Source organism: Mirounga angustirostris, unplaced genomic scaffold (genome assembly GCF_029215605.1).
Source record: "Mirounga angustirostris isolate CCGP_5_RB_7025 unplaced genomic scaffold, mMirAng1.0.hap1 SCAF_4, whole genome shotgun sequence".
Lineage (NCBI taxonomy): Eukaryota > Metazoa > Chordata > Mammalia > Carnivora > Phocidae > Mirounga > Mirounga angustirostris.
In genome coordinates, this window is record NW_026991712.1 from 182,113,991 (window position 1) to 182,138,465 (window position 24,475).

The 24,475-nt window shown below is 55.8% G+C and overlaps 1 protein-coding gene and 1 non-coding gene across 2 annotated transcripts; one reads left to right on the forward strand and one right to left on the reverse strand.

Annotated features, from left to right (window-relative positions):
• The first annotated feature begins 369 nt into the window (after window positions 1-369).
• CUNH1orf127 (chromosome unknown C1orf127 homolog) lies at window positions 370-17,829 on the forward strand. Its single transcript, XM_064587565.1, is given in 10 exon segments — window positions 370-375; window positions 3,035-3,178; window positions 7,879-8,016; window positions 8,557-8,641; window positions 9,965-10,044; window positions 12,984-13,098; window positions 13,835-13,897; window positions 13,900-13,910; window positions 14,508-14,621; window positions 17,761-17,829. Coding segments are annotated over 10 exon segments (825 nt in total).
• Window positions 11,709-11,813, reverse strand: LOC123860651 (U6 spliceosomal RNA). Its single transcript, XR_006794775.1, has one exon. It is a non-coding gene; the product is annotated as a U6 spliceosomal RNA (small nuclear RNA).
• Window positions 17,830-24,475: the final 6,646 nt, after the last annotated feature.

The following is a 24,475-nucleotide window of genomic DNA, read 5'->3' on the forward strand; positions in this document are numbered from 1 at the left end:
ATGGCCAGGCAACCCGCAAAGCCGCGGGAGAGGCATTTATGTATTAAAAGGCCACTTTTCGGGGAGAAATGCTGTGGATACATTAAGCTGTCGCCTGTTCTTTGGAGAGCCATTATTAATGGAAAACAATAGATTAATAGTTTTAAAACGCTTGTTCAATAAGTAATTTTTATGGCTCTGGATAGAGCCCATTAAACATTTCTGTGTGTTATTATAAAGAAGTTTTAAGCGTAAAATCATAAAGTCAATAATCAGAGAATTAGTCACAGCGGCCAGCCACAGGCCATTAGTTTTAGGCGCCGTCAGAGACACCTGTGGCTTTCGCTGGAGAGTTTTCTTTCCACGGCAGTGCCAGGTGGAGAGACAGGCATGACGGTACCTGGTGCCTTCCATAAACTTGAGGGGACAGCAAGCAGGTGTGAGCAGCGGGATGCCAGGCAAATATTTACAAAGTGCAAACGTGAATGCAAAACTAAAACGATCCAGGTCAATTTGCACATCCAGGCTTAGACACTTTATTTCCCCAGTGATCTCCCACCTCCCGGAGCCTCCCTCTGACAGAGGCACGGCCTTGATCTCTTGCTAAAGATAGAGGTGGAAGCTGCATGCTTTTAAAAGGAACGCATGTCGCCAGAGAATACCCCACATAAAGGCTTCCGGGGCTGTTTTCTGAAATAGGGTATTCATCTCCCACCAAATGCACAATGGTATCAAGAATCTGAAAGTGAAACTGTGAGCTTTTAAAAGGCGACCTGAAAACAAAATCATGACAAAAGCAAATACAAGATAATTACGGAAACTAGAGAAAGTCCAAAGAAGACAATAAAGCTCTCTGCCCAGAGCTCTCCCTCATTCGGCTCCCCTCATTATCGAGAGCCCTCTATACGCCGAGCACTGCTCTCAGCGCTAGGGAGGCAGTGATGAACAAAACCGACACTCCTGGCCCACGGAGCGAGCTACATTTGGGAGTGGGGAGACAAGCAACAGACATAATAAATAAGTAAATTAGACAGCAGATTACAAGGTCATAAGGGTTACAGAAAAAGGAAGCAGTGTTCATAGGATAAAGGCAAAAAGAGGGCAGGCCTCATTGAGAAGGTGACGTTTGCACAGAGACTTGAGGGGGGTGGAGGAGTGAGCCATGCGGGTATCTAAGAGAAGGCAGCTCCAGGCAGAGGACTTGGTCAGTGCAAAGGCCCTGAGGCAGGAGTGTGCCTGGCATGCTTGAGAAAGAGCAGGGAGGCCAGTGTGGCTGGAGCAGAAGGAGGGAGGTGAGGAACTGGGAACGGAGGTCAGGGAGGTGAGGGGTGAATCATGTGGGGCCTTCCAGGACTTTGGCTTTTCCTCGGAGTGAGAAATGGGGAGGTTTGAGCAGAGGCATGACATGATCTGACCTAGTGTGGCACAGGATCCAGATGGCTGCTATGTGGAGTACAGACAATCAGGGGCTCGGGAGGTAAGGAAGGCAGGGGCAGAAAACCAGGTCAGGGACCAGAGTAAGGAGAAGGGGTGAGATTCTAGATATATTTTGAAGGTAGAACCGATAGGATTTCCTGTTGGTGTATACCTTTTCAGCCTTGTCCTATGACTGCTATTTTTCTCTACTCCAGAGCTTCTAGGTTTGTATCTGGGTATCTGAGATTTCTGACCTTGTAGAGAAAGCCTCTGCAGGTCGATAGGACTGCTAGGTGTGTTAACCCAGCTCAGAGGCTGCCTCCTCCAGGCAGTCTTCCTGATATTGATCACCTCTGTGTGTTAAACCTGCTTCTATCCGTGTACCTGCTGCCCTATGAATAGCATACCTGCTCACACAGCCGGGCTTGCACAGCTGTCTCTGGCTGGATCTGGAGTGCCTTTGGCGGGGTAGGGGATGGTGGGGGCATACCCACAGTGTTTGCCTTTGGGTCTGGCACCCAGTAGGTGCTTGGGAAGTGCTTAATAACATGAGAACAAGGTGCCACCAGATTCGCAGAGGCTGATCGACCTCAGAGCTGATGGAGCGTAAGCCCCAGGGTGCCTCACTTGCTCTCGTCCCTTATGTGCTCACAAGACTCTGTAATGTTGGCAAAAGACATTTTTGTATTCTTTTTCCTTAAGAGGCCCTTCCCTGAAATTGCACGAGCTTCAGGAGCCATACAGCCTGGACCCTGCCCAGGGAAGGAGCAGAGAGGTGGGTTTTGGGGCTGGGCTCCGAGACCTGGGCTGATGCCAGTCAGCGAGGGAGCTGACTCGCCTTTGAGGGCCAGAGGACGAGGAGCTGCCCTGATGTGGGCAGCCGCTGACGGCCTGGGGGTGAAGGGGGGCTGGTGGCAGCTCCCCGGTGGTCCTGCTGCTTTAATCCCTCGGCCTGGCCTCTGAGAGGGGGCGACCTGCCTCCCAGAGCCCTCATCTTTTCCTCTTCTCCTCACATCCATTTCCTCTCTCCCTTTTGTTGTCCTCCCTTCCCCGACCAAGCCCAGAGTTTCCCCCGAGGGAGCTGTGGTCACAGGGTCGGGAGGGGGATTGCAGAAATCACAGGAACTAACCTGTTCCTTCTCTTTCTCTTCCTTTCTTCCAGTCGTCTCCTCTTTGACACCCCCCCAGCTCCCCACCGCACCCTGTTGGCGTAGTCCCTGACCTACTCTGAGCCTCATCTGCCTCATCTCTATAATGGGAATAAGACAACCTACCTTAGGAGTCATTTGTAGTGGTCGAAGAAGAAGGTGTGAACCAACATTTGTCACCTGTCAAAGGACGTTCAGGCATAAACTCTTGTTCTGTCTGCCCAGGTCTGACCTTGCTGAAATCTCCAAATGTCCCCAGCGCTGAGGCCTTCCTGGTGGGGGCTGCGCTGCAGGAGCCCAGAAACCGGCCCCAGGCTCCCCGACCCCACAGCTCTGGTCTCCCGGCCCAGCCCTCTTGCAAGAGACCTGCCCAGCTTCCGCCGGTTGATGTTAACCATACTTGTTGGAAATAGTCACTGACCTATAATTGCAGCCTATTAACTGTGTTTTTCTCTTCCATTTGCACACATGAATTTTGCCCCTACTTCCAGAAAGCAAATTACAGGTTGGAAATCAGAGTATTTCAAACAAGGGTGAAAAGGTTGGAGCAGTGAGTCTGCTACATAATGAAGAGTCCAGTGATAACATCCAGGCTGGGCCAGGAGAGTGTCCACCATGGGCCCACATCCGTTCAGGTAACAGGCTCTGAGCCCCCAGAGGGACACGGGATAGGGTGGGGGGGGACACCCCAGACTGGGCTTCTCTGCAAAGGCTGTGGCTCCTGAGCCTCGAGACGTGGCCGGGCAGAGAGGTGGCCGCTGGGGGCTGCGCGTGGCCTCGCTCTCCCGCAAGATATTCGTGGGCGCTGACAGGGTGCCCGGTCCCACCGGGTTTGTCAGAGCGAGTTGGGAGGGGACGGGATGGAGGAGTGCGGGCGTGTGAAAGGTCTCTGAGCTAGCTGGTACAGAGGACAGCGGGAGCACTGGGGTGATCACTGATGCCGCAACATTCTGTCGTTGTGTCCCCCCTCGCTAGACTGAAAAAAATGGTGAGTTCGGATGCTCCTTCTTGACCTGGGTAAAGTCAAGGAATTGTAGACTTTTAGCCATAAAAGGACGTCAGGTACAATCCTTCACTGCCTTGCAGGCTCCTTGTAGTCAGGTTTCCTCGCGAGTCCTGTGAGCTAAACAAGATGTGGATGGGTGGGTGGTTACAGATGCAAATGCCAGCGGGGGCCAAACCCGCCCCAGAAATGAGTGTGCCAGGCTGAGGAGGCAGTAAAGAATTTTACTTGTGTCTCTATTTAGCAAATACTTCCATGGCACCCCTGCTATGCTGGGCCCTGTTCTTTTTTTTTTTTAAGATTTTATTTATTTATTTGACAGAGAGAGACAGAGCGAGAGAGGGATCACAAGCAGGGGGAGTGGGAGAGGGAGAAGCAGGCTTCCCGCGGAGCAGGGAGCCCGATGCGGGCCTCGATCCCAGGACCCTGGGATCATGACCTGAGCCGAAGGCAGACGCCTAACGACTGAGCCACCCAGGCGCCCACTGGGCCCTGTTCTAACCGCTTTGCAAATATGAACTCATTTCATCTTCATAGTGATCCGAGGCAACGGGTACTGTTATTGTCCCAATTCTACAGGTGAGAGAACGGAGCAGAGAGATGGGGAGGCGTGCAAGGAGCTGGGCCATGAACCAGGCACAGCCTCCCGCCCTGGCCCCCCGCAGAGGGGCAGCCCCCACTCCACCCCAGCCCCGTCCGGCCAGACTTTCTACCTTTCCGTGAGAAACTGGACATCTGTAATTGTACGTGAAATCTTCTAATTTTAAAAAGGTGACTTTAATTTTGCAAACATGAAGTGGCTCAAACAAAACAAAACAAAACAAAACAATACTGGATTTGGCCTGGGGATACTGGTGTGCGACACCCTGCCTGGGAGTAGGGGAAGGAAGGTGGGACTGGGGAAGGAAAGTTGAGGGAGGAGAAGGGAGAGGAGAGGAGAGGAGAAATGGAAGGAGGAGTTGGGAGAGAGAAGGCCACCTGTGACGATCGCCGATCATTCAACGAGCATTTATGTAGCATGGGCTCTATGCCAGGCACTGGGCTGCTACTAGGGGAACAGATTTAAATAGGTTGTGGACCCCTGCCCCAGAAAGAGCTTATAGCCGTGTTCCCATCTGGTCTGAATTTTAACAAGAGTGCTGTGGCAGGAGGAACCCCACTTCTGGGAGCGCCCCCAGGATGAAAGACCTGAGCTCTTCTAGCTTGGAAGCCCAGGCAGATGGGCAGACTGCTCGGATATTCCTCTGCTTCCTAATCTTAAGAAGCAGGGGCTGAGAGGGCACGGCTTTCCCTGCCCACTGTCCTGTTGCTGGTCCCCCTAAGAATCGCTGGGCTCTACCCTGTGATCCCCAAGCATTGCCCCCAGGCAATGACCTTTGACATTCCTGGCTGTCCCCCCCCCCCCCCACCGCCCCGCGCGCTGGGCCTGTAATTCTGGGAGCTACCGCCAGGGGGACAGTGTGGCCGGGTGTCACGCAACACTGGGCGGAGTTACCGAGAAAAGCAGGACCCACTCCTGGCCCAGGCATCTGCTTTGTCTCCAACGACCTGCCTTAGAGGCCGGGACGCCCAGCATCCTTCACGGAGCAAGGTGCAGGAGCGCTCAGTGGCCCCACGTCCCAGAACATGGACACAGACTGGTGGGCAGCCGGCACGAGACGCAAGATGGGTCTCTGCTGCCCTGCACCCCCCGCCCCTCTCCCCGACCTGAGAACCTTGTCGAACTGACTGATTCACTCCTGGTGACTTCTGCAGCCGCTGCTTCCATGCCTGCACCTTGAACTTGCATTAAGTTTTAATTAAAGCCGTTTCACCAGCCTTGCCCTTGGCTAAATGCAGCTGTGGGCACAGGGCACATAGATATTTAATACTCCGCCTCTCCCCGCTGAAGGCGCAGGATGCCCAAGGGTGTACCCGAGCCGTGCCCGCTAGCAGCGATCTGCGCTCTTGCTTAAGTGTGCCCACAGGCCCCGAGCGGGAGGCCGGCAATAACTATTCATTGCCCTGGGTTAAGTGTGCCCAGGGGCACCTGTAAACTCAATGCAGTGATTAGCGATTGCTCCCAGTGAAGGCTGCCCGAGGTCCTGCGGAATGTCCTCGGCCCTAAATATAGCCTCTGCGTGGGGCCTTAAAGGGCACGGTGCTGATCGCTACTTGCCTTCCTTGTTGAAGCGGAATCGGGTCCCTCCTTTAGGCCAGCCTCTGGGGGCTTCCCTGCCTTATTCCAGGGTGTAGCCGAGGGATGGAGCATGGGAACAGCAGGACGGCTTTGGTGGGGGCCGGGGGGAGTGGCGAATCCTCTTCATCCTCTCGTCACCCCTCAGGCATCCTCCCCATTCCCCAGCCTCTGTGCTGCCCAAGTGAAGGTGGCAGATCCAAAGACAAGGAGGCAGAGGGGCTCGCGGGTGCCCTGAGCCTGCCTCCAGCCTGAGTCTACCCCTAGAGCCAAGGGGTAGCAGGGCTGGCGCACCCAGTAGGCTGAGCTGGCTGGGGTCTCCTCCCGCCTCCTGCTTGCTTCTTTCTGCTCCTGCGAGCCCCTGTCTGTCCCTCCATCTGGAGGAGTGGGGGGTGGTCTGGGGAGGGTGCCGTTGAGGTGGGGGGTCCCTGGGGCCTCATCTGTCTGCCTTGTTCTAGTGCAGGAGTCAGTCAGGTGATCTCTAGGGTCTGTGACTCCCTCCCTGCCCGGGTCTGAAGCAAATGCAAGGGGGCTGGAGAAAGGAGAGAGAAGTGGGAGAACAGCTGGGTGGGGGGCAAGGACGTGGCTGCAGCAGGAGCTCCAGAACCTTCCTTCTCTGCTCGCGGGGCCACCTTCGTAACCATCTGTGAAATGGGGAGAATGGTGCCCCCCTCAGGGGTGGCAGCGGGGCTCCTGGGCTGCACGATGACCAGCCATCTGGGTCGGCCTGGGTCTGCCCCGGTGTGGGCACTTGCAAGTCCCACGGCAGGGGAGGCCCCTCGGTCCCGGGGAAACTGGGATGGGTGGTCACCCTAAGTACGGCGCCTCTGGTGCGTGTGCACGGCCCATCGGAGCACTCTCTCCACCCTTGATTGCTGGATCTGAAAAGGAAGGAGAAAGGGCGAGGGAGGAAAACAAGACGGGAGGGCCTGGGAGACAACCCTGATGGAAAGTGGGTCCTGGAGCACGTCTGTGCCATGCACACCCGCTCTCGGCCCACCAGCTGTGCCCGGGACCCCAGCTGCCCCCTTGGCCGGCCCCAGGGCGGCAGCTGAGGCAACGACATTTCTCGGGGTCTGTTGACACTTGAGTCCCAGAACATAAATGATTTTCTTGTCTTAATGAGCAAACAACCCAGCCGGCACCGCTCTCTCACCGGCCTCCTGCTGGGGTAATTGCGGGCGCTTATGTGCTCAGGCAGAAATGTTTACTCACTCACCTTTGCTCACCGCTTGCCAAGAATTTGTTGCTTCCTCTTTGTTCTGCAGTCTCCGTGACGCTGCCCCTGGGAAGCGCCACTGGCCAGGTACACGGGGCAGGAGCGACTTTCTGGAAGGCTCTGCCAGGCCCGGTGCTCGGGGACACTCCGAGGCAGAAGGTTTTGACTTCTGTTCTTCTTTGGAGAGGGGCTGGTGGATGGTGCCAACTCTTCTGGGCTCGTGTCTTGGCAGCCGAAGCTGGAAGCTTCCCCTGGTGCCCTCCAGGCAGAGGTCTGAGGCCATCTGAGAGGAAATCCGAGGAGGGGTCCCGGCTTTGGGTAGGAGGCTGGGCAGGAGGCCCCTCCTGTGCTGAGATTCTCCGAAAAGTCTCCAGTGCCGGGGAGCTCGATCCCTCTGCAAGGCCACCCGTTTCTTTGGCAGAGCTGTCTGCCCCCCACTTCCCTCTGGCTGGTCCCGGGTCTGTTCTCAGCAGCCTCCTGGAAGGAGCCGGGCCCTTCTCCGTTTTACATCCTTTCCAATATTTGAAGTCAGCTAGCTTTCCCTTCCTCAAGTCTTCTCCTGAATTCCTCGTGCCAGTCCTTCTAGCTTAGGGTCTGGGGACTCCCTCCTGTCCCCCTTCCCCCCTCCGGGCACCCACCTAGATTCAGGGCCCCCATCGCCAATGTCCACTAACGCCCTGCCGAGGGAGCCAAGAACAGGACCCCAGGTGCGCCCGTGTGCCGCCTAGTGGGTGCGCCTACTATGTGCCAAGCGCTCCCCTCAAGTGTCCGGTTCGCCTTCCTCCCCGAGTGGCCTGCTGCCCTGCTTCTTGCTCCTGCCCATCCCCCCTTGGTCCTGTCACCTTCCTGAGTGTCCCCTCAGGGAGCCTTCTCCTTGTCCCCCTAGTGACCACGTCTCCTTGGTCAGACCGTTGATGAGTGTGTCCCGTTTCTTTAGATCCCATGGCTGCTGTCCCTTCAGGGGGAGCTGGGAGCTTTTCTGCAAGAAGCCGGCCTGGTGGGATTCTAGGTGGGCGTCGATACCACCCCCGTTACCGTCCAAGGCCCAAGGCAAGACCTGCTTCAGAGGCGGGAGGTCAGTGCCGGGCTGGGAGAGGGAGTCCTGCAGCATAGCACCCTTGGAACCACTGTTGGGCGCAGCTACGAGGCCCCAAGGAGCAGTCCGCTGCCCCTCCGGTGCCAATTCAATTGTCCACCTGGGACACCGGCCAGATTTAGGCAGGCGGCTTCGAAAATTGGGCTCCATTAGCGTAAAGTGCTCCGCATGGCAGATGAGGGGCTCCTGCAATCATGCATTCAGCCCGTCCTGATCATGGTGGCAGGAGCATAATTACCATCTCTTTAAATAGCCCGGAGTTGCCGTGGAAGAGAAGACGGCTCACATGACATTTGCTCGGAGCTCGATTCCTGCTAAAAATATCCGGGCTCAATAATATTTCCGGGTTGCACTGAAGCAGCAGCCTCTGACCTGAGCTCTGTGGCACCTGGGGCTCGTCCGGAGGCTAGACACCTAGTCCAGAGGCTAGTCTGGAAGTGTGAGGGGGCCCCTGCGGAGGGAGTCCGTGTCTGGAAGGAGCAGTTCGGAGGCCACAGGGGGACCCTTCTGCCTCACCAGGTGCTGAACCCGTCCGAGGAACTCCTGCCAGTCAGGCTGGTGAACAGCTCTTAGGCCTGTTCTTTAGAAGCTGCTTGCTTACTGGGTAAGGCCCGGGAGCGCCCCTAAGTCCACCCTGTCTGGCTTCATCTCTCGCTCGTTCCGTCCCTTCTGTGTTCCTCCCTCCTCTGGGCACCTTCTCCCCAAGGCCCCACCCCACCTCACCTCTTCATAGCCCCAACCTTGACCTTGCATCCCTGAATTGCTTGGGACAAAGAGACCTCTGCTGTCCTGGAGGGTATGAGTGTGTACGGAGTCTGGGTTGGGTGTGGTATATAGGTGCAAAGTGGAATCATTTACTAGGGACTTCCAAACCCGGGGTCTTTATACTCCGGGGAAGTCCTTACATGGGCTCCAGGGGGTCTGAGAACAGAGATGGGAGAGGGTCTGCGGCCTTCAGCTGGCCCTCCGGGGCTTCGTGATCCACCAGAGGTTGGGACCCCAATCTAGACCCTGTATGTAATAACTACTTCGTTCAGCCCGGGGTATAATACAGAGAGCCCTAGAATCTGGAAGAGCACTTCCTACCTCTGGGAAGTTTAAATTCTAAGGAACTCTGTATGCAAAGTTGGGTGGATCAAAGGCTTCACCCCGTGTGGCTAGATCAGAGAGGACTAAGACTTAGCATGGGATAGAATTTTATCGTGGACCAAGTTTCAGGGCTCTGGTGATTTTAAGGCACTAGGGATGGCCACGCCAAGCCCCCAGACATCTCTTTCCTTGTTCATGATGCCTGAAAGCGTTTATTTGGAGGCAGGTGCTTTCATTTAGCCACTGCAGAGATGGCTTAAAATGCCCCCCACGAGAAGGCTGACACATGAAATTCTTGCTAAAGTGTAAACAATTGATACGAGCTTTGTTTCTTAAGAGCAGCTTTGGTGAGGATGGGGCACCAGGCTGGGTCACTAAAGCTAAAGACAGTCTCGGCAGAGACATTTCTGCAGCTTCTGGGGGGCAGTCCTGCTCCTGGCATCTGCTTCCTTATGGGCCTTCACAGATGGCAGGGTCCCCTGGATGTTTGGGGATGGCCTTTTTCTTCTGCCAAGCAGTGACACCAAGCATCAGGTAATCTCATGTCACCGATCAGGAAGCGTGCTGGGCTGGCCGTGCGCATGGCCCCTGGCTGAGGACCTGGCACCACCCTTTTGTCCACATACCTGCAAAGTGTGTATTTTTCTTTTTTTCTTTCTTTTCCTTTTTTTTTCCAAGTAGGCTCCACGCCCTGCGGGGAGCCCAACGCGGGGCTTGAACTCACGACCCTGCGTTCAAGACCTGAGCCGAGATCAAGAGTCAGACGCTCAACCGGCTGGGCCACCCAGGCGCCCCAAAGTGTGCATATTTCTGTGTCACATATCCTTCCCCATTCCAGGGTCATCCCAGCCAGAGTCTGAGGTCTTGCTTCACATCCCAAAGCAGAGACTGGGTCTGGTCAAAAAAAGGCTCCCACCTGCACCTTCACAGGGACCCGAAACAGGGACTTTGTGGTGATCAGCCACTTGGTGGCTAGGGTGCTCCAGGTCCAGCTCAGTGTCCTGGTGGTGGCAGCAGCTGTCCTGACCCTCGTGGAGGTCCCTTCTTCGAGCCACTGACACCAAGTGGAATCAGAGACGTGGAAGGCAGAACTGTGGGGCCAGCTGAAGATGGATCCTTGCCGCTCATACCCCTGGGGCCTGGCACTCTTGCCAGGGTGGCCCCCTGGGAGGATGACCCTGGGGGACAGGATGCACCCTGCCATGTGCAACTAACTCTTTGTGGCCCCACAGCAATGCCTAGCTGGCTGCAGGACCTCTGCGAGTCACTTAACCTTGTTGAGCCTCAGTGTTTTCATCTGCAAAATGGGAATACGGGTACCTGTAGGGAAGACCGTAGATGACAGGGGTAGGAGCTTAGCAGAGTTCCTAGCACAAGATGAGCCATTTCCATTTTGATCCGCCCAGCTGTCTGTGTGGGCTCCAGTTCCTCAGGTCGCTTACGAGACGGATCAGGCTCTTTGGCAAAGAGCGCTGCGTGATGCAACTTATTCCTTAATCCAGGACGAATGCTCTTCTAAACACGGTGTGTGTCTTCTGTGCCAGGATGCTGGGATCCATGTCTTGAAAGGGGTTTTCGGCGAAAGCCCGGCTACCAGACAACCTGGTATTCGCAAAACCACCAGGAGCAAAACCCATTGATATACAGCGTAAGGAAATACACATAATTCACAAATGATGTCGATTACTTTCATCTTAGACTTCACAACTGTCCTCAATAGAAGACAGACGCGAAGGAGATTTAACGCAGATGTTAATAGTGCAAGAATGCCCCGTTACCAGGATATGATGTTTCGGTGCTGCATAAAAATGTAATTATATTCAGAACTATATTTAAAGATTAAAAGGGGGACTGCCTACCACATCTAGCCCCAAATTCAGAATTAGAAACAAAGGGAAAAAGCGGGGTGGGGGATGAGTTCTAACAGTCTGCTGAGAATGGAAATGTTTCTTGAAAGTTTCTACACATTCTGGCTGTTTTTATTTTAACAGTTTCCTGCAGCATTGACATTGATTTTGGAAAGGGAGGGCTAGATCTTTATCCAACAAATATTCACTAAGCACTTGCCTGAGGGAGGGCCCTTATGAGGCTGGGGAGGGAACAGAGGCCTCCAGCTTCAGCCCTTGCTCTCAAGCGGCGTCCAGTCTCGAAGGGGAGGAAAGAAATGTCTGGAGAGTTATAAAGTTATAAAGGAGGGCAGGCGGGCTTGGCGGGAGATGTCAAGGGGCAGATGATCTTTGTCCCAGGCTTTGAAGCGAGGGTGGGTTCTTGATAGGGACATAGTAAATAAAATACAAAAATAGCTCAGCAACAGTGATAAGAACAATTTAGAAGACTTTTTGGCCTCTCTGGAAAGATTTACATGGGCAAAGAATGTTCTCTTCCTCGTTTTATTAATTTAATATCAGCAGCCAGAATGAATCTCTCCTCTCCCTGGCTCCCAGCACACCTTCCCTGCACCTCCCCTGTCTCCCCCTTTCTTTCTTTCTCTCTTTTTCTTTCTTTCTCTTCCTTCCTCCCTCCCTCTTTCTTCCTTCCTTCCTTCCTTTCCTTCTTTCTTTCTTTTCTTTCCTTCTTTCTTTTAAAATATGGAATGCTTCACGAATTTGTGTGTCATCCTTGCTCAGGGGGCTTGCTAATCTTCTCTGTATTGTTGCTTCTAGGTCTTTCTATTCTTGTTATGGTTATTGGCTCACCCTCCTGTCTCTCCCTCTTGTATGGGAATGCTTTGAGGTCAAGGGCTGTGTCTTGTTCAGCATTTTATTCTTCCTGGGACTTATCATACTGCCTTCCCCTTGGTAAGCACTTAATAGATGCTTGTCGGGCTACATTTTCACCAGGAATTTTTAAAAAACGTTTTAGACAAAGAACATTTCTCTGTGTAAATATATGACTAATGCACTGGAATATTTAATGCACTGGGATTGCCTAAGCACTCTGTGGTTACAGAGTCTTTTTCATCCCTCCCCCCACCCCCCGCCAAGTGGTTAGAACCTATAGGAGAAATCCTAATTATTTAAGCTCATAGATGTCAAGGATAGTGGAAGCAAGGGGCTGTCCAGCTTGGAGATGAAAAACCAGCAGGATGGTTAAACTATAGCTGTTTCACATTTTATCGGCACCACGCTCTAACCAGCTGAGCTAACCAGCCAGCCCTGTTTCACATTTTAAAGCAGAGGTTCTGACAAAAATACCTCTATGGGTCAGGCAGGGAGTGTAAATGAGTGAGGGGGAGTGAACCAGTGGCCCAAGGGAGGGTGCTGAAGGCCATGGAGAGGACAAGACGTGGTGGAGATGCCAGTGAGCTGGTGGCCCCCAGACCCCGCCAAATCTTCTGATTTTCCAGGAGAAGCTGGTTACAAGATTTCATCAGTTAATCTAAAATATATTTAAGACCCGCTGCAGGTCGGGGTGCCTGGGAGGCTCTGTCGGTTAAGCATCTGCCTTCGGCTCAGGTCATGATCCCAGGGTCCTGGGACCAAACCCCGCATCGGGCTCCCTGCTCGGGGGGAAGCCTGCTTCTCCCTCTCTCGCTCCCCCTGCTTGTGTTCCCTCTCTCGCTGTGTCTCTCTCTGTCAAATAAATAAATAAAATCTTAAAAAAAAAAAAAAAAGATTTTGACACTCACGTATTCTCAGCAAGGACTCCAGGTCCAGGGTCTGTGAAATTCAGCCAGTGAAGGTAGGTTCTTAACCCAGTGCTTGAATTTGAGCTCCCAAAGCCTCTATTTTCCCATCTGTAAAAGGGGGACATGCGTGGCCCTTTCACCAGGGTGCGGGGAGGATCGTGTCTCTTTGGGAGGAGAACTGACCCCTGCTTCCTTTCTGGAAAATTCTGGAAGGGAGCTGTCTGCTTGAACTGCCGCACTGAGGACTGCTCCTGCTCCACCGTTCCCAGGAGGGGAGACCCTTCCAGCAGGAATTCCACCTGCTGTCTCTCCCCAGTTCCAATCTGCAGGATCAGCTGCCACGGGTGGCCTCTGGGAAGGGCTCTGTCAGAGCTTCGCTCTCGAGGCTTCCGAAGCCCAGTCCATCACCTGGCCTCCCCACCGCAATTTCCTCTGAAGGGCCCCATCCCCACGAGGCGTTGGTGGACCCAGCCTGGCTTGAGACCCTTCTCCTTCATCACCATTATTCCCAAGGGAGCCCCACTCTGACCTGCACCCCGGGGCCTTGAGAGCTGGTAAAAAAAGGTGGTGGGTGAGGTCAGCGACTGTGCATGTGGAGAAAGGAAAACCAAGGCGTGCCTCAAAGGCCTTGTGGCTGGAGCCTGGGAGCAGGCCTGGGGCACCAGCTTGAGGGCATAGCTCCCAAGGGCCATCGCTGGGTTGCCATCCTCGGCCTGGCCTAGGCTCACATCCTCCGATTTCTGATGCTTTTTCTCTCTCCACTGCTCTCCCACTGAAAAAGGGGCTTGGACCGTTCCTGCAAATAGCCAAACCTGTAGAAGAAACATGGCCCCTGGGCTCCCCCGGGGAACGTGGCGTTACCCGGGCCCGCCCCGTCCTCAGCTGCACTGTCCTCAGAGTCCATGGGAGCCGTCCAGGCCGGCCCCGGCCCCCTTGTCCGGTCTTCCAAGCCCCCACGGCCTGACCATTCATTTGTTCTCAGATGTCTCCTCTCCTCGGCTGCCTCTCTGGGCGTCCGAACAGTCCGAAGTGTTCCTGGTCTCAAGGCCATCTGTCACCCTGACAGTCTGTCACCCTGAGCTATAAGGCCTGAGCAGGGCCCTGCCCAGCCACCCAGAGGTCTCCTCCTGCTGGGAATGTTGTCAGGGGGGACGTGGCTGCCAACTAGCCCAGGCGAGGGGGACGTGGCCAGGCTGGCCAGGAGGTCCGGCCTTTGACAAGGCTCTCGATGACCAGCCTGGATGAAGAGGCACTGGCTTCCTGATGTTCCCCCCAAACCCCAGAGAGCCCCAGGAAACACCCTCCATAATGGAGGCCTCAGGGCCGTCGGGGAGGAGGCTAAGGGGCACCTAGACCTGCCATCCCAGGACCAAGTCAGGACTTATCCTCCTGCAGGGAATGGATATGCCACAGTCACTGCCCTGCTGTGAGCCCTTCCAAGGTTGGTGGCAGCAGCTAGGCCCAGTGCCCGCCTGAGCCCTCGGGGAGGCCCAGGGTGGGCCCAGCAGCTGCCAGTGGCAGGCAGCCCCCGACAGCTCTTCTGGAGAGTTCACTGGCCTGTACCTCTAAGGAGCCCGCAGCTTCCTCGGAGGGAGGGTGAGAGAGAGCCTGAGGCCTCGAGTCAGCCCCTGGCCAGTGGAGTAGGCTGAGTTGGGGGGCCGCGAACATGTCCAGCAAACTCAGAGCCCGTGGGCTCCTGCAGACGTTTCCTGGTCCAGCCTGGCCAAACCCGGAGAGCCTTTCTGCTCAGCAGGGGACACCCTGGCAGGAGCCGACACAGCCCACAGTGGCAACCAGTCCTGAAAGTTATAGGTCTCCCGAGCTTCAGAACCACATGGAGGGGCTTCTGAGAGGCCCCCTTGCTGGGGTAAGTCCTGGGAGCGCCCCAGGGGATGCCAAGCACAAAGGAGTGGGGAGGACAGTATTTGGGCGTGCCTCTGGCTCGCTGGGACCGCCAGCGTCTGCGTGCTTGCCCACTCCCTGTGATGTGGTGAGGCATGGGGGGCGGAGAGGGGGAAAGCGTGCATGCTCTGTAGCCAGGCTGCTGCGGTCTCTCCGTTCTTCGGCTGTGTGGCTTTGGGCAAGGCGCTAACCTCTCTGTGCCTCAGTTTCCTGATCAGGCAAATGGGGGTGAGAATAGCTGGGGCCGTTGAGGGGTAAGGGAGGAAACGTAAAGCCTTGAGCGCAGGGCCCTGCACACAGCATGTGCTCAGGACGTGTAAGTCATTCTCGTGGTTACCCTGGCAGCTATTCAGGCAAATCAGAACAGCCAAACTGCAGGGCTCCCAGGCCCAGGCAGAGGGGATGCTTGCTCGTTCCAGGAAAGTACAGAAGGCCTTCAGCCACAGCTCAGACATCTCTGGGGGTGCTGGGCGATGATAAGATCCTGCAGCGTGAGATGCCTCCCCCTGGGCTTCCGGGGTCACAACCCTAGGTCTCTCAAGGACCCCATGAGAGGAGAATGGGGAGCATTGCTGCTTTGTTTTCATGACTCACTACTCTTTGCCTCTGGTTCCCATGGCAGCAGCTGGTACCCCGCTGGCCTGGGCAGCTAAGGTGACCCCCGTTGACCTCCGGGGACACCAGTGCTCCCAGAAGCCCAGCTGTGGCCTGAGTGGGAGCAGCACTGGGTGCTTCCCTGGAAGGGGGGCACCCCTGCCCCCTCCGGGCCGGCCCATTGCTGAAAGTGGGATTTGAATCGCAGCCAAGGAGAGGCGGCCGTGGGCAACGCCCGGAATGCGAAACAAATAAATAAATAAATAATCAGGGTTGTCTCCGCTGATAAACGGTCTCTACCTCTAGGACGACTTCTCCCCGCTGCCTGCCCCCCCTCCTTCCTCCTTCTCCGGGCAGATCCATCCCAGGCAAAAGCTTAATAGCCCCATTTAAGGCTTTTCCTTTTCACCACGGAATTGAGCTGCTCCTGCCATTACGAGGTTTTCAGCTTCTCTCTGAAATCAAATTACTGACTCCATTTAATTTTTTAAAAGCTCGGATGATTTCCCTTCTTGAATCGGAGCCGTGACTCCAAGGCCAACCCCCCCACCCCCCGCCCGCCCTGCCAGGCGGTTCCCCTGCGGGCAGCCGCTGCCCAGGGACGGCGGCCCCCATGCCAAGGCAAGCCTGACACCTACAGGGGAAGCCAGCAGGAGGAGGCCCGAGGCCGCGGCGGCTGCCCAGGGCACCTGGCTGGGTGGCCCAGCCCGGGGGAAGAAAGAAGGACTGACCTCCCCTAGGCTGGGATCACCTCACAGGAGCCCATGGTTCCCAGGCTAGAAGATCATGTTCCTAGGCCGGTGGGGAAGGGGGCTAGAGCCCAGGGCTGATGTTGTGGGCTCACTGCTGCCTGGTTCTCCAGACCCCCAGCTGCCTTCTCAGAGTGCATATCACGGCCCCCGTCACTTGACAAATGTTTATGGAGTGCGTTCTCTGTGCCAGACGCTGTTGCAGCTCTGGGAAGGGAACCGTAAATTGGACAGAGAAAGTCCCTCGTGTGGGAGCGAAAGTTCTAGTGGGCACACGGGTGTGTGAATGCGTGGGTGTGTGTGACGGGGGGCTGGAGATGGAAAATAAAGCCACACGTGGACAACTTCAGCTGGTTCCAAGTGCTCTGAAGAGACCCAAACACACCACCTGGATGGGGCGTAGGTTGGGGCGGGAGGGTCACGGCAATCCCTCTGAAGGGGAAACCAGGAAAGAGTGGGGCGTGGGGGGGGTGGTGGTGGAGAGGGGCATCCAGACAGAGGGACAGCAAGTGCACGGGATCCGAGGAGGTTTGGAGGGACAGAAAGAAGGCAATGGAAGCTGGCGGAGTGAACAGGAGGGAGCGGGCACGAGGGAGCCCAGATTTTATTCTGGCCCCAAAAAGCTTGCTGGAAAGTGGGCATCCGAGGGCAGGGACAGCTGAAAGGGGATGGGGGAGGGAGGCCTGGCTGAGAGAGGCCAACCCGCCCCCCAGGAAGATGATTTAAAGGGCTCCTCTCGAGGTGCCACTCCCACCCTCTGTCCAGATGACTCCGTGAAGGTGGCCGCAGGTGATGTGGGAGACATGTCACCACGCTGGCCTGTAGTCTCTGTGTCTCTGTTCCCCGCCCCGCCTCTGCCCCATCTCCCTCCTCCCCTTCTCCATCTTTGCCGAACCACCCAGCTTTGGGACCTCGAGGACTAGGCCACCCCCACCCGCCCCACCACGCAGCCAAGAGAGTCCTTTAAAGCGGGGCTGACCCTTTACCAAGTCCTCTGCTTGTTTAACCACCCTGCGCCCTTGGAGACGAGACAAAGGGAAGGGAGTTAATGAAATCTCCAGGCTTTACCTGGCGTAAATGGCTCTTCCCCCAGCAGGCAGCAAGCGGCAAGGCTACGCGGATCTGGGCACTTGGCCCAGCTCAGCGGAGGGCGCAGCTGCAACCAACCACTTTACTCCTCTTCTCTCCCCTTGCTCCACTCCACACTGACTCAAACCCGGGACAAGCTGCGTTTCGTGAGAAAGTGCTCAGGCTTCTGGGGAGTCTCGTTTTCCCTCAATACAAGACAGCCCCAGATCCATGAGTGACCAGGGCTCTGGGTCTCCCAGGGCCTGGGTCGCACCTGTGCCCAATCCCGGGGCGGCGTGGGCACGGGCACAAGTGTTCTCCCTGCTTGGGGGGCCTCCACTCGTCCTGTTGAGACTTTCCAGGTCTGGCTATCATTTCTTTATGGCTGACGTGTCTGTGATCAGTGAGATCCTGGCAAGGAGTGGCTCTTCCCCTCCAGGTCAGCATCCTGCGGGGCAGGATCTCAGACAATCTGGGATTTGGGGTGGGTTAGACATTGCGTGACTCCCTCCCCCCCAGTAGCTTGGATCCCCATCTTTTTCACCCCGTCAGGGTCTGTGATGCATTTACTATCCTGTTTTGTTACACAGAGCAGCCATGGGCCAGTTTCTCTTTTGGGTTTTCCTCCCTGACCAACAAAGCCAATTTTCATGCCTTGTGACATCCAGGCTCATTGTTGTTCCCTCATTGAAGGTCTTGAATACCCAGATTTTAGACGCTCCCACGGCAGACTTGTACGACAACGTGCTCTTCCAGCTTTAGCGGCAAGTCTCCACTGGGTATTTGAATATTACTTACACTGGAATTGGAGTCATCAACCTCGTCATCCTCCAAATTACTGCATAGCCAGTAAGGGCTTTTTCTGGGTGTCCTGTCCAAGCCGTGTGACCTTGAGCAAGTCAGTTCAATCTCTCTGGGCTTCTGTTTCAGGAACAGGCTGAAACAGGGAACAGGAGTGGATGGCCAGGCAACTTCCACTCCTGGGGAGACAAGTCAAGAGTCTCCCGTGTAGGTCTGCAGGCACCCCGCACCCCCGAGAGTCCATCTTCAGAGACTCCAGCTCAGCCTAGCCCCGGGCCACTGCCTGACCTCTCTGCTGCTCACAGGTCTTGTCTCTGGCAGTGGGGGCCACCAGAGACACAGGCCAAGCCAGTGGGGGACAAGATGGGATGATATGGACAGATTCTCACTACCCTGTAGCTGGCCAGAGCTCACCCTTATCTTGCCCCAAAGGTGACCCCCCACCGGCTTCTCATTCCTCTCCCAAGGTCCAGGCTGAGGTGCCCTACATCCCAGATCTCAAAGCCCTCAAAACAATGATTCTCAAAGTGGGGTCCCCAGACCAGCAGCATCAGCATCACCTAAGAAATCGGTTAAAAAAAAAAAAAAAAGCAAATTCTTGGTCTCCATCCCAGACCTACAGATCCCCAAAACACAGAGGATGGAGACCGGTAATCTGTGTTTTAACAAGCCCTCCAGGTGAATCTGATGCACACAGAAGCTGAGGACCACTCACTGCTTGGGAAAATCTGTGTCAGCTCCCCCTGCCCGCACCCCAAGTCAGAGAATTCCTCTGCCTCCATAATAATAGCAGTACTTGACATTTCTACAGCTTCTAAGTGCTCAGTGCATCTAGCTCCATCTCTCTGAGGAAGAGAGGAACTGCTCTTCCTATTTTATGGATGAGGAAACTGAGGCTCAGGACTTTACCAAAGTTCACACAGCTAATAGGTGGCAGAACCGGGGCTCAAACACTGGCCTCTTCACTCCAAGGCAAGGGCTCTCTGCTGGACACCTTGGGTTTCCAGTGCTCCTCAGACCAAAGGAATAAGCACAAGTCCATCAGCTACAGAGGAAATTCCCCCTTCCAGCCCCATCTCCCCAATTTCCAGTTGCAATCCCAGGAGAGAGCATCCGGGAAACATAAATTTTGCCTGGCGGCTGAGAGCTCTGAAAGGAGTCACACGTCAGGGAGATGGGACTTTATTTCTCAATGAAATAGCCTTTTTATGGTTGGAATAAAAGTGCCAGCGGGAGCCTAATGCCAGGAAGTAGCAGGCACATTTGATAAACTCCTTCAGCCAGGGGTGGGGCAGCCGGGGAGGGGGCGGCTGGAGAACGGTCCCCAGGTTTCGTTTCCAGATGCGTGGTTCGCTTCAGGTTAGAGCCTGGAAGATCCGGGGTCCTTCTCGTGAACCCCGCAGCTGGAGAAGGGTCGGCCCTGGACCACGCGAGTTCCTTCGCTCCGCAGCCGGGTCCTGGGAGCGGGGCTGCAGTGTGGAGAGCGGGCGGCAGGGGGCAGCATAACCCACCGTTCCAGCTGGGGCGGGGGCGGGGGCCGGGCGGGGGCCGGGCCGGGGGCGCCGCGGGCGCCGCGGGCAGGGGGTCTCGGAGGCTCAGGGGGTCAGCTGTAACCCACAACCTGGGACTTCTCCCTCCTCCCTTCAGCCCTTCCCACCCCAACCCCTTCGCAGCCAGGACTGCTTGTCGTCCTTATTCTTGCTGCAGTCTCTGCTAATCTAAATCATCATGGGGTGGGGGTCATGGGGTGGGGTCTTCTCCATCCCCTTGCCTACCCTCTGGCCAGTTTCTCCAAACTTCTCCGGGCTTGACTTTGGACCCGATTAACCCTTTAGCTTCCTTCTGAGGGGTCTCTTGAGGGGGCTCAGAATGCGTGTGCGTGCGTGTGTGTGTGTGTGTGTGTGTGTGTCTGGTGGGTGAGGGACCACAGCCGTCATGGTCACCGGGCGCAGGAGAAAACCCTGAAGGACAAAGAAAAGTGAGGAAGCCTCTTCCTTTGAGCATGTGTATGATTGGCAGGTTTACGGCCTCGGGAAGGTGCGTGGTATTCTGCACAATCAAGTCATTTTTAAAAATAATCTTCCTGCTTAAGTCGTACACGCTGCTAATTGCATTTTAATAAGTCTCTTAAAATCTTGCCATATTTTTTAATATCCTAATATTAGGTAAGTGATTGCGGGGGACACTGGAGGGCACAGGGAGTTTATATAATGGAGGAGGGTGGTAATGAAGATGGGGGTGGTGGTGGCCACCAAGTGGCCTGTGGTGTGTGTCTGTGTGTGTAGGGGTGTGTGTGTGATAAGGGGTGACTGTTTGTCCATAAGGGAGTATATGTGATGGGTGTGTGAGTGTGCGTGGCCATAGCCTAAGCTTTCCCTCTGACCTAGCCCACCCTACCTTCTTTTTCCCAGGATGAGGGTCCTGAGCCCAGACAGGAGATGGGACTTGGCCAAGGCCATGTAGCAAGAGGGAGACCGATGAGGGGGGGGATCTCCAGCCTCAGGCTTGTGAGAGCAGAGTGAGGACCACCTTGTGCCCTCCTGATCACAGCATCCTTGCACACACATTGCTTGTTCTACTTTTCCCCTGCTTGGTGACGTGGGGAGGGAAAAGGTGCAGAGTTCCCAAGGGTAGCTCCTTGGGCGTCCCCTGGAGAATAAGGGCAGAGCTGAGACTTGAATTGCAGTCGCAGCCCCGGTGCCTGGGGGAGGCTCTTAACCAGGACTGACCGGGAGTCTGAGCTGGGGTCCAAGGGTCCAGGGCCAGGGACATGGTGTCGGGAGCAGCAGGGGAGACTGGCAGAGGCAGGGAAGTAGGACGGTAGGTGACTGTGGTCTGTTCGACTCCCGACCCCTCTGTAACTGTAGGGCGGGGTCCCAAGGCCAAGGGCTACAGGGCACCTTCTTCTCAGAGCTCCCCGAGGGGTCAGAAGTCTGGGGAGGGCGCTGTGAGGTTGTCAGGCCTTGGACCTTGTGAGCGCTGGACTTCTGGAGGCCCCCCAAGACCCCACTGGTCCTGGCCTTCCTCCTCCTCCTCCTCTCTACACGCCCCTGGCCGGGTGGGAGGCACATGTTGAGCGAACTTCTGAACAGGAAGTCAGCATCCAGGTCGTCCCAAGTCCCTTTTCATGTGGTTTCTTTAATCCCCCGGGCTGGGTTTCAGAAGGGTTTTACAGTTTCAGTTTTACAAAGCTACGCTCCCTTTAATGTTGGCGTTTTTCAGGAGGTGGGGGGAGAGCAGCTTCAGTCAAAACATGTGTGTTTTACATCAGCCAGCTGCGGACCGCACGGCCGGGGAGGGGAGGCGACAATGTGGCCTCCAGGCTCTGCGGCACTGAGAGGGTGCAGACGGCTGGCCGCTGGGGCCAGCCCTTGAGCCCGGCTCCCCTCTGCCCCTCTGCCCCTCCTCCCTGCCCCCTGCCCTCTCTCTCTCACACCCAGGCCTTCATGGAGTGCCTCACAGCCCGCTTCCAGCCTCCTAACCACTTGGGATCCCCTCTGGTCGACACTGGTCATCCAGCCGCTCAGGCCTCCCAGAAGTGGGCATGCCCATATGCCGTGCCCCCCCCCACCACCCGTGTTTTCACTTAGTACTGTCCCTTAAGTCAGCGCTCTCTTTATCACACCCAGACACTGCCTAAGCAAGAGTATCCATGAAATGGTGACTTCCACGTGCTGGTTGTATCTATCTGGTCTAACACACAATCAACATATCTACCCCCACTGAAATAAAAAGAGGGGGCGATGAACCACCTAAAGTCATCCTGCCCGTTGTGCATGCTTCCAGAAGTCCTGTGTTCTCTGAGCCCCTTCCCTGGGAGAGAAGAGGAAGGTCTGGAGGTGAGGCGCCCCGCCCCAGGTCCCAGGGTTTGGTGTCTCCAAGGCCAGACTCCTTCCCGCTCCATCGCATCTGTCCTTAGGGTAGGCTTCTTGGCTTCTGAGTTTCAGGCTTTGGAGGAGCTGCCTGGGGCCGCCCTGAGCTCCCCATGAAGAGGGCTGAGTTCCCTGGCAGTATGGCTGAATGGAACGAACACAGACTTTGAAATCAGTCAGACGTGGGTCCGACTTCTGGCTGCCCTCCCTCCTCCCAGGTGTGCGACTGTAGGCCACCGTCTCCACCACTGCCAGCCTCCATTTCCCCATCTGTAAAATGGGGACAACTATATCCTGCCTGGAAACAGTAATGCGAGGGTCAGAGACACGTCTGGGAAGGGTCTGCATCAGCCCCCCCCCCCCCCCCCACCAAACCCAGTGGTCATCATGAACGCTCTGGACCTGGTTCTTTCCCACTTTGCTCCTTTTTCCAGCCCTGGCTCTACCACCTCTCCTCCCTGACTCATGAGAAGCAGCAACATGTCAACAAAGAGGATCAGGAGAGAGAGGCCTGCCCTGGAGGGGCTCACTGATCCTCCGATGCGTGTGTGAGGATGCTGGGTCAGCGATGGTGCCCCCAGCACCCTCTGCCAGGAGCACGAGGAGGACAACGGTGGTTCTTCCTCAGGGGTGGGCTGGCTGGGAGACGCCAGGGGCTGTTTGGACAGGGGCCAGGACCCAGGACACCTGGACCATGCTGCCTGGGACCATACGGGGTCTGGGATTGCAGAAGCCACCCCCTGGTACAGCAGATGCCCCAACCCCTAATGGCAGCTTTGTTGCTGCCCTATTGCTTTAGGAGGGTTCTGGAGGCTCTGCCGGCCTGGGACAGCGGAGGGGCCTGCTGCATCCCATATGTGGCTTTGCCTCCGTGGTGGCCGGGAGGTCCTCTGAGCATCTCTCTGGTCTGAGCTGCCCTTTGGGGGCCACAGCGGTCACTGGTGAAGGTCAGTGGTCCTGCCTCCCCCCAGGCCAGAGGTTGCCCCCAGGGGACCTAGGAGAGAGGAGGAAGCAGAGCTCAGGCCAGAGCTTGAGGGATTAGCCCTGGGGTGGGCACTGTTCTAGCAGCTGGTTCTCTTCCCTCGGTGCCTGGGAGTGGTTAAGAGACCCTGCAGAACTTGGAGGTGATGATGATGATGATGATGATGATGATGCAGGGTGACATGCACTCAGCAATTTCTATGAGCCAGACACCATGCTAAGCACTTTGCACGCGCCATTTCATTCCATCTGCTCGGTGGTACGTGCCAGCCGGGCGCCTAGAACAGTGCCTAGCCACAGTAGGCCGTCAGTAAATAGTTGTTGACTTAAAGGGGCTTACGAGGTCAAGCGGTTCACCCAACTCTCTTTTCCTGTGTTGATTCATAAGAACTGGCCGCTCATGGTGGACACTGGGGCCCTGGCAGAAGAGAGATTTGGGGTGGCAGGTGCCCCCAAGTTCTGCACATCACACCTGGTTCCTCTTCTCCAGGGAGGCTGCGGCAGAACAGATCCCCCAGGATGGAGGGTGTTCCCTCCGCTTCTCCCCCAAGCCACCAGGGGAGAAAGGCCCTTGGCCTGGGGCCTCTTCTGCTCCCCCTGGGGCAGCGCAGAACTGGGCCAGGCCCGGCTGCAGCTGCGCGGGGCCCAGGGAGGAGGAAATCAAAGGCAGCCATGTGGGCCCCACTTTCATCTCTGGCTTCAAAGAGGTGCAAACAAACTCTGTCCCTGTGCCAGGCGGCAGCAGCTCCCTCCTCGAGGCCCCAGCCTGTGCTCTCCCTCCCTCCTGCTCCTTCCTGGAAAGCCAGCAGCGCCTCAGTCCCAGGGGCACCCCACAGGGGCCCCGACTCGTGGCCACGTGGGAGGAAGGGGGTTGGGGGCCTCGCACTAATACTTGTCCCCACCGTGGGCCTGGCTGGGAGCTGGCGGCTCGCACACCCTTTCGCCATCTGATCTCTCTAGAACCTTTCCATCGAGAGCCATGCGGTCCAGCATGACGGCCCCATGTGGCTACGGAGCACCAGATCATGTGGCCAGTCTGGAAGGAGATGTCTGGGAAGGGTAAAATACACACCTTGGACCCAATATGAGCAAAAGCATATAACGTGTCTCGTTTATCAATTTTACATTGGCTCCGTGCTGAAATGATAATATTTTGGAAGACTGGATTCACAAGGTATGTTTTTAGTTCTTTTTTTTTTCTTAAGTAGGCTCCACACCCAGCGCGGAGCCCAGTGCGGGGCTTGAACTCATGACCTTGAGATCGAGACTTGAGCTGAGATCAAGAGTCAGACGCTTAACTAACTGAGCCACCCAGGCATCCCTTTTTTGTTCTTTTATTATTATTATTTTTAACAAGGTATGTTTTTAAAATTAAGTTCACCTGTTACTTTTTATTCCTTCAAGTATGACTACTAGGAGATTTGAAAGTACCTATGTGGCCCACTTTCTTCAATGTCAACCTCTCAGCTCCAGACAACATTCTCATCTTGCAGATGAGGGGCCTGAGGCTCAGAGGGGTTTTGGCACAGGACTCCGAGGTGCTACTCAGTAAAAACCGGTGGAATGAATGAGTCGATGGATGAATGGCTAATGCTGGCTGCAGGGGAGACACAGATGAACCCTGGCCTCATTCCTTGCCCTCAAGGAGCTTCTAGTCCAGAGTCTAGTCTAGTTAGGGGCGGGTGGAATTAGAGACCCCAGCTCTGTGGAGGGGGGGGTGCCTGGACCTCTGAACAGCAGGGAGATTAAGAGGC